This window comes from Gastrolobium bilobum, unplaced genomic scaffold, assembly GCF_033153095.1.
Source record: "Gastrolobium bilobum isolate Gb01-03AN ecotype WA unplaced genomic scaffold, APGP_CSIRO_Gbil_v1 utg3997, whole genome shotgun sequence".
Taxonomy (NCBI): domain Eukaryota; kingdom Viridiplantae; phylum Streptophyta; class Magnoliopsida; order Fabales; family Fabaceae; genus Gastrolobium; species Gastrolobium bilobum.
This window is the reverse complement of record NW_026895107.1, coordinates 10,638-20,923: the sequence shown is the minus strand read 5'-3', so window position 1 is coordinate 20,923 and position 10,286 is coordinate 10,638. Positions and strand designations below refer to the sequence as shown.

The window sequence follows — 10,286 nt, the reverse complement described above, 5'->3', positions numbered from 1 at the left end:
ACATTTCTCCTAATGCATTCTCATTTTAATGACAATAATAAACAAAAAATTCAATACATTTTAATTGCTGCATACATGGAAAGACATTACCATTATAACAAAGAGAGTTCATCCCTCACTAATTGCCTTCCATAAAATACAAATGCCACCGTTCAACATTTTAAAATACAATAACCTTATAATGAATAACTAATAATCTTCACAATTATCATCATTCTCTAACAATGGCTTTCTTTCGCTCAACCACAGATCCAGGTTCCAATGTGACTGTGACCAAAGAAGAGTTCAACCTCTTTCACAACATTGATCGTTTACTCTTCACCCGTTTGGTTGTGAAACTTGGCCGTGACCCAGGCCAATCCATACATGTCATGTCCTTCATCTTGTTCCTTGAAAAGATGAGCAAAGATTTCAGATTGGTGAAAAACTTGCTCAGTTGGCCTGATAAAATGCTTCATAATCTCGCAGATGAGTCCCTCTTGGCCTTGAATTGCATTGAAAGTGTCCATTTCCCTTACAATGCTAATATTCATGATAAGGGTTTGCCTTTGATCCAAAACCTCACTCGTATGACTATTTCCCTGAAATACTTGACTGAGAAACGCATGCATATAATCCCTGCAGTCACTAAGTTACTCAATGAGGTTTGTTCTAGAGCTTTCACTGACATAGTACAGAAAGTGCAGTACGAGAAAGCTATGAAGGAACAGAACTTCAATGTTCCAAATCTTTATGGGACAATTCCTAATCCTTATATGCAGCAACAAGTGTTATATTTTGCCCCAGCTCCTCCTAGGGTTGCAATTGTGCAACCCCAACAGATTGCTGTGCCGGTAACTCAATGGAATGAAGGAAGTTCGAGTCATTATGGTGTTTCAAATAGAAAAGAGTTTAATAGAGGATTCAATCAGATTACGACCATGTTTGCTACTAATCTTTCTCTAGGTAGTGAGAGAAAGGAAGTGACTGTAGATGATAGGACAATCTTTATGACATTCTCCAAAGGATACCCCATTTCAGAGTCTGAAATCCGAGATTTCTTCTCAAGGTTCTTCTTCCATCATCTACTGCATTCTTTTATAATTTTTTTTTTCTTATTTACTCTTGTAATAATATATCTAACAGTTTAGATTTAATGGTTTATTATAAAAAGGGTTAAATTTGATTTGCCTCAATTGGATTGAATTTATATCACTCCATGTGTTACTTGTGGTTTTGCTATGTTACTTGAAGTCACTGACTTTACACGTATTGTAGTTAGTTTAGTTAGCACAAAGCTTCCTATGGTTATCATACTGTTAATTTTTTATTTATTTTTTGGTAATCTTCATCCGGCTAATTAATCCAAATGGTGAATAGCAATTTGTTATAAATTTTTTAGATGATTTTAGAGATAAAATATTTGAATGACACAATTTATCAATGTATTATGTAGAATAATGAGAATAAAAAGTGGCACACAGATATCGACAAAATCTCATAAATCAATCTGAAGTTAACAGTAAAAATAAGAAGTTTGTTTGTGTTTGTGGAATAACGTTACTTGCGCATCGTTATTAAATTTATTTTGATTAATTCAACTTAAAAGCTTAAACTAGTGGATCAGACTATATTAATGATTTTTTTGGTTATATATCTCTAACACGTCCCCTCACAAGAGAGTGTACTGAGCTTGAAATGTGCATGATGCATCAGACCCAGCCTATATGTGCTAAGAAATTCCACAAAGAAAATGGGGCGCGCGCGAGGATCGAACCCGAGACACCGATGCCCTAATATCATGTAAAGAACAGGCGAATTAGTTCTTTACATTGTATTAGAGCTTCAGTGACTACAAAGTCACGAGTTCGATCTTTACACGCCATCACTTTCTAGTGAAATTAAAATAAACACAAGGTAAACAAAAATTTGGGCCTGTGTAATATCTACACTTCAAGCCCAGAAGGCTCTTGCGTGAGGGAGTATGATAGAGAAAAGTATATAAACCATTAAAAAGGCTCTCGTCAGCATTTTAAGATTTTGGTTTGAAGTGGTTCTTTACATGATATTAAAGCTTCAGCGACCACAACATCATGAGTTCGATCCTTAGAGATTGCATATGGATTATTTATTCTAGTAATTATAATTTTTTTAAAATTACAATGGAAAAATAACACATTTGTGTTTTATCTGTTTAATATGAAAAGTTTGAGTGTATGATAGTTAATAAACATATATAGTTGTGATTGCATTATGACAAATGTTATTATCATTCAGATTATTCTTTATAGATTAGATTCTTCAGGGTTTATGTCATCCAAATATTTCACCGTTAAAATCATATTAGCACATGACATTGAAGTGCCAATCAATGTTCGAAACATTTTGTTATCATTCAGATTATTCTTTATAGCTTGGATTCTTCATAGTAACACTTTATGTTTGACATAATGACATAATAGGGTGAGTTTGTACTATATACAAAGTGACATAATGACAAGTGGGTTTTGTTATAATAGAAAAGATTTAAGAAGGCTTTCGTACTGATGGGAATAATCAAAAGGTATAAAATGACAAGGTTGAAACCGCATGACACAATTATTGTCATTTCTTTATGAAGTTGCTTCTTGTGACCAAAAGGCATGAGTTCGAGTATGATAAATAGTGCCTTTGTAAAAATACAAGGGTAAAATTGTGTGTAATGGACCGTAACTTTTATCATCACAAGCCGGTGAACCTTGTGTACCGGAGTTTACCCTTTCTTTTTCCCTTTGCTTTGTACTTTATTATGTGAATTTTTCCTCTCTAACTCATTTCTTTTCTTTCATGTTCTCTTGCTTGTTTTTAACGTCCAACAGAAGATATGGATATATAGTTGAAGATTTGTATATGCAAGAAGTTCAGCCACCCGAGCAACCATTGTATGCTCGCCTTGTGGTTCGACCTGAGGCCATAAATGTGATTGATCATTTCTTTGAAGCCACAAGTAGAGTCAAATTTGCCATCAATGGGAAGCATATTTGGGCTAGAAGATATTTTCGTAAGGGTGGCAAGTCACCACCAGCAACATCCCCAGTGACTTCTCGAACACCTTCACCATCTGAACCAGGGACATCTTATGGATGATTTCTTAAGAGTTTGTTCTGTTGCTTTGCTGAGAAGATAATAAAGTGTTACTTTCAATCCTGACCTTGCTTTGAGTTTCCAAGGCAAGACTAATAACTTATGGTTTGCATGATGCAGGTTTTTGAATAATATTTAGAACAGTTGTTTGTTCTATTATTTAGACTTGTGAACTTCTCAAGTCATTAAACTCAATGTTTGTATCTCGTTGGATTTGAATATTTATTACTGTTGCCTTTATTTGTTTTTGATTAATCATGAATTTTAACGATTTTTTTTTTTTTTTTGATAACAATTTTAACTAGTTTTATTATATGCATGCTTAGTGAATATACATGTGTCATGTTAGCAAAACAACTGAACTCCGTTTACGTAAGCATAAAATAATCTACGACCTACATCATATAATATATAAAATCAATTGAAAATTCATACTGCATACAGTACATGAAAAGACATTGAGGGGAAACGTTTGCAAATCGGAGAAGATGATTGATTGTGGGGCTACAAATTTTTATTCCTTAGGATTTTCGAATTAGGTGGAGCAGTGGTTATTATGTTTCATTTGGGTTGTGTAGCTTGTACACATATTAAGGCTAATGGTTCTTATTTGTGATTTTGACAAAAAAAGGTTCTTCATGGTGTTGATAAAGATTGGCACAACTAGGAAGCTTGGTTAAGGTAGAGTTGTCAACAATTTCCAAGGTGGTAAGAAATTCACCAATGTAGGGATTTATTCATATATTGTCTCATGTATCTTGATAAAGATGTCTTATTTTATTTTATCATTAGCACGTATATCCTTCGAGATTTAAGAAATCCACATTAATGATATGAGATAAATCTTAGGATTTAGGAAACTCAAAAACTAAGAAATTAATTTGCTTGAAAACTAAGCAGGTATGTCATAAATAGAACTAATGGCTTAAGTGTGCTGAGAGACAAAGAGAGAGAACAAGTGTCAGAAGAATTCATGTTATAAGCGAGGTTATATAAGTGGTGTTACACCGTGTAGGGATTAGGTTTTATTAAAGAATTGATTTTTCTTTCGTACTTGTTCCGGATGGCCCAAGCACTGGAGCGGCCCAGTTACTCAGGCCCAATCCTCGGCTTTCTTCTGAGTCAGCCCTTAGGGCTGACGTGGACCCTCACGCTCTCCAAGACTGCAGCACGTCCAAAATATACACCAAAACGTCTCACTTTGGGACATTAATCGCTAAACCCAGTCGCCATAAGCACTGCAAAGGAATATGCCCCTTTGCTCAGTGCTGACATCGCCTGATGCAGTAGGTACAGCGCTGCCATCGTGGCAGCGCCAACCGCGCCTAACACTGCCATCAGGGGGACACATCCCAAGAAGGGCTGACCCCCATCTCACCAACCCACACCATTTTTCTTATAAATAGCCCTCATGGGCACAGCAGGAAGATCATCTTTTATGTACTGTATTTACGCCCATTTACTCTTAAGTCATACCCATACTATTTGTCTACCATTGATATCTGCTTGCTTGTTCTTGGAATAATACCTTCTAACCTGGTCATTACCTTAGCTAGAGGTACCATCCATATAACAACATTACCCTCAAAGGGTACGTAGTGGGCTCACAGAACCAAACGGTACAGTAATAAAAATATTTAGTCAATAAAAGGCGTCGACCATTAGGATGAAGACTCTTAAAAGAGGAGAAGAGATACATAAAAGAGAAAACAATTTAAGAGTATTATTCATTATTCATCTTCTTCACAATACACGTTATTTATGCACACACTCTACGTAAACCCATGCAATCGATCTACTAATAGACTCTTAACTCCTTAACAACCTACGACTCTCACATTCTTCGCATGGCTTCCTATCAAGCAACGTAGTCTTGAGTATGGTCGAGTGATGCTTCCTCCATGAAGATCTTCTTCGTGTAACAATATGCGTAAAATTTTTTATAAAAGGAAAACAATTGATCCATATGGATACATAAATAAAACAAAAGATGCTGATTTGTTGGGACATCAAGTGGAGCCCAACAACAAGACCATACATGAGCACAAAGTGAAAAGAACCAACTCAACCCACTAATTTAAGCTGTTGAGTGAACCTCACATTAATAATTTTATATATTATATCTCTAATAAGCTACCTCACATAAGAGCCCACACAGCCCATTTACATGTGCTAAAATGGGCTAAAAAATTCTGTAATACGTCTTTGAAGATTATTATATATGTTCACTCACGTTTACTACTGAATTTTGTTTTATTAAACTGATCAACTCCCGGACGCTGATTGGTATAGCTAAGAGGAGTGACGACCTATATGTGATAGTCAAAAAAGAAGTTTAGCAAGTGAAGCCAGCTGCCAAGCTTGAGAAGGGTTGTAATAATGTTCTAAATGGAGCAGATGCAACTACCGTTTGGCACAGACGTTTGGGTCACCTTTCAAAAAATATTTAACATAAAATGTCTCAACAAATGAGACTTCCTTTTGCCTCTAGTGATAGTAAGACAAATAAGGTCCTTGATATGTTGCACGTCGATATTTAGGGTCCTTTTTTACTGCATCTATTAATGGTAATCATTTCTTTCTTACTATGATGGATGATTATTTACAGTTTACTTGGACATTTCTAATGAAAAGCAAGAGTGAGGCTTGACAACACATTAGCAATTAGAACTATTAAGAAGTTTGTCATGGAATGGTTATACAAAAAAATCATCTTCTTTCATGTAACCAAAAACTGTTATAAAATAAAGAAATAATGGGAGAGGATGAGGGGATGACATATTACAAGACTAAGTCAGAGAGAAGACAAAAGAGATAGGTAGAATACTGATTCTTATTCCATCATTATATTTACATAGAAGTCACATCCTTATATAGGATATACATGAACAAGAAAGTACGTACAATTCAATACATCATTATGTGGTGGTTACATAATTATAAATTGGGGGATAAATAGCAACGGTTTTCAGATTTGAAATTACCTTTTCTTAATACAAAAACGTCATCCATCAATATTCTGTAACACTCCTCCTTGGATGACGATTTAATATGAATATGCTTCATTAAAACCTTGCTAAGAAAAACTCAGTGGGATAAAACCTTAACGAAAGAAAAAGAGTACAATATTCATAATTAAATACTGTAACACCCCGTGTATACCCAGAAATGTTAACATTACATCGTATTAAGCGGTGCTTAATTAAAAATACGGAATATTCTTTTTCTTTTCAATTATGACGTCATTATCAATTACCAACTTGATTACTTAATCAATTTCATAAAATAACGCCTGTATATAAATTGCAATAAGACATCTACAGAAATACCTCAATATATAAATGAAGTGTGTATCTAAATCACGGTAATACATCTCGTAATCCGGACAATATCCTGATACATTATTACAACTCCAAAAGACTCAAGACATAATCAAGACATAACAATACTATGTGTCATGGACAATCCCCATGCTCACCAAATAAACATAGTAAACAACCAGTCTCAACATAAAACTCCATAAACATAACTGAAGCTATAAGCATATAAGCAGCATGCATAACCAGCATCCAATCATGGCAGCATAATATAACAACAATCTAACTCAGCTCCGGCCTCCTGCCGCCTGAGGTCTCAACATTACCTGACCCTGAAATAAGCATTCCCCAAACGTGGGGTGAGATCTCTAAACAAGAAATCTCAGTAAGACAAGGGGTCCTCAAGGATCTTCCACCCCAAGCTCACTTACATGTGCAATATAAGTTCTAAAAGCATTTATATCATTATCAGTTCCAAAACTATGTAGTGCAACAGATATCTATGGCATGTGTGTAATCACTATCTACTGGCCAGAGAAATGTAGGAATACGTCTATTCCCTACATGTAGTACAAGGAACACCGCTTGCACCTCACCCACAGCCTCACCATCTTGTATGTTCCACATACTCAGGCTTACCGTATAGGTGAAACACCTCCATGCATATCAACAAGGCACTAACATACAATAGCTCAACAGCATTTCCAAAACATCAAAAGCATGTAACACAGCATGCATATAACCATTCCCCCATGGGACATGGTGGAACCACAACGTGGCTAAACCGAGGACACGAAAGCTTACCTCTAAGCTAGCTATCCAATGCCACAAGCTCAAAGTCTAATCACAGCAGATCACAATCTGATATGGACCAAATATAAATCAATAAACATGTACCACATGCATACAAATTAAATACAACGCCTTCTCATTACGTTTTATGTCTTAAAGCTTCTAACAAAGCCACAAGCCCTTAATCATATGATTCTGACTTAGTCCATTAATCACAGAAGTTCAACTTCATCAATCTAGGGTCCACAAACCCCCAATAGCCTACTGTACACACAGCACAGCTACTGTTCTGCGAAATCCCAGAATATTCGGATATTCCTCGGGACCATATCCGGATATCTCATTGTCCATATCCGGATATCCCAAACCCATATCCGGATATCACATATCCGGATATCCAATATCCGGATGTCTGTTCAACAAATATCTGGATATTTCACGACAGAATGCAGTTTCTGCATTTTCGTGAAGATATCCCTTAAAGGTTCCCTTTTTACCGATTTTAAACACCTAATCATGCATTTCTAGGCGTGTTCAACATTACCCAACAACAAGTTATCATCTTTTAGTCATTAGATGCATCAAGGTACCATTTTTAAGCATTTAAACTCAAGTTAAAGGTTGGTACACATACCCCAGCTCAAAACAGAAGGAAAGGTTGCCCTTTGGAGCTCACAATCAGTCTCAAGCTACTGTCACAAAAGGATGCACGAAAATGGTAAGAAAGGTTGACCCTTTAGCACAAAAGATCAACACTTGGACCACCAAAAACCAAGACAAGGCTCCTCTCAACCCAACAACCAAGGTCAGCCCCCAAACAGACAAGAACAGTGGTTGGTCACTCAGAAAATGGTGTCTTCCAACCTCCCAAGGCTCACTCAAATAAGAACAAGTGTTTAGGAAGAAGGTTTTAAGAAGAAACAAGCATAAAATGATCACAAAGTCTCAAAATGGAGAATATGGCAATGGAACAGTATAGGAGGTCAGCCACCAAGGAGAAACTCACGCTGGTTTTATGTTATTTAGGGTTGTGAGCCCTTAAATGAGTATAAATAGTCCCAACACACTCAAACGCGTAGTATTAGCGAAAATAGCTACGCTTAGTATTTTAATCCCAAACTTTGGATTAAGAAACTACATAACTTTCTAAGATTTATCATATTTTTATTATATTTTTCTGAGCACCTTTCCGGTACGCGCTTTTAGAGCCAGTACCGATTTCTAGCACCAGTTCTCATTATTTGGACTTGAAACTCGTTTTACAAGTCCTACATATTATTCTAGTAATTATCATGCACTTACTTTAATTTTCTGGGATACTTTTTCGGTACGCATTTATACCGACTAGCAGAACCGGTATATGCACTTTTCTTCCGAAAAGCGACTTTCAGCATTCTAACTCACTTATTATAATTATTAAGCCTCATAAATAATTATTAGGGTCAATTATGGAATCATTCCATAATTTATCACAATTAATTAATTAATTTCCTTAATTAGTGGTGCGGGTTCTTACATTCACCCCACCTTTTTAAGGATTTTGTCCTCAAAATCAGAAACATACCTGGTCGAAACTCGGGGTACTGCCGGAGAAGCTCGTCCTCACGCTCCCAAGTACACTCCTCAGGAGTTCTTCCGGTCCACTACACCTTGACCATTGGAATGATCTTGCTCCTCAGCTGCTTCTCGCCACGATCGAGGATTCTGAGTGGTCCGACGGGAGTCTTCAGGTTCTCCCGAACCTCCACATCATCCGGTTGCACCACGTGCGACGGATCTGCTATGTACTTCCGAAGCTGAGACACGTGAAACACGTCATGGATGTTAGCCAAGTTCGGAGGCAAGGCAAGCCGGTAGGCAACAGGTCCTACTCTACCAAGGATCTGGTATGGCCCAATATATCGCGGGCTCAGCTTCCTCACTCCGAGTGCCCGACCAACACCGGTGACAGTGAAAGTCTCACAAACACGTGCTCACCCTCACTGAACTCCAGCGGACGATGCTTGACATCATAGCAGCTCTTCTGGCGATTCTGCGCCTGCTTCAACTTTTCACGGATCATCTGGATCTGCAAGGTGGTATCTTGGACAAAGTCCAAGCCAAAAAGCTCCTTATCCCCAACCTCAGACCAACATGTAGGAGTCCGACACCTCCTACCATACAGTGCTTCGTAGGGCGCCATGCCCAGGCTAGCATGAAAGCTGTTGTTGTAAGAAAACTCAACCAACGGAAGGTACCTATCCCATGCCGAGCCCTGCTCCAACGTGCAAGCTCGCTACATGTCCTCCAAGGTCTGGATGGTCCTCTCAGTCTGTCCTGCTCCAACTGTGTACCAAAAGCCTCCTGCAGCGCCTCCCAGAACCGAGATGTGAACTTCGGGTCCCTATCACTAATGATACTCTCGGGCACCCCGTGAAGCCTCACAATTTCGCGAACATAAAGCTTGGCCAACTGCTCTGTAGTGAAGCTCACCTTCACTGGAAGAAAATGGGCAGACTTCGTCAATCTGTCAACGATGACCCAAATAGAGTCACAACCCGCCTGTGTCTTCGGCAATCCCACTACGAAGTCCATAGAAATACCTTCCCACTTCCACTGTGGTACTTCAAGAGGTTGAAGTTCACCAGGCGGTCTCTGATGCTCAATCTTCACCTTCTGGCAAACCAAACACTTAGACACAAAGATAGCAACATCTTTCTTCATACCCGGCCACCAGAAGTTCTTCTTCAAGTCTTGATACATCTTAGTAGCACCAGGGTGGATAGAAAACTGACCCTTATGGCTTTCTGCCATAACCTCTTCTGTCAACGGGCCTCAAGGAACTACAATCCTCTGCTGAAACAAAAGAAATCCATCATTATTCCAAGACACACCGTCTTGGTTCTTCACATAATCCAGACACTCTCTCTGAACTTGTGCCTCTTTGATCTTTTTTAGCAGCTCGTTCACAACATATGTTGCTTCCAACTCGAGAAGTACACTCTCACATGGAGCGGTCACTGCCAAGTTTCGGAACTTCTCAACCACATCAAAGTTACCAAGTAACAAACTGGATGAACTACTGGATTTTCGACT

The 10,286-nt window shown here is 38.0% G+C and overlaps 1 protein-coding gene across 1 annotated transcript; it reads left to right on the top strand.

Annotated features, from left to right (window-relative positions):
* Nucleotides 1-224: 224 nt before the first annotated feature.
* Nucleotides 225-3,105, top strand: LOC133306789 (uncharacterized). The gene is made up of 2 exons (XM_061507199.1): nt 225-1,048; nt 2,838-3,105. Exons 1-2 carry the CDS (start codon nt 225-227, stop codon nt 3,103-3,105), a joined length of 1,092 nt encoding a protein of 363 aa, XP_061363183.1.
* Nucleotides 3,106-10,286: the final 7,181 nt, after the last annotated feature.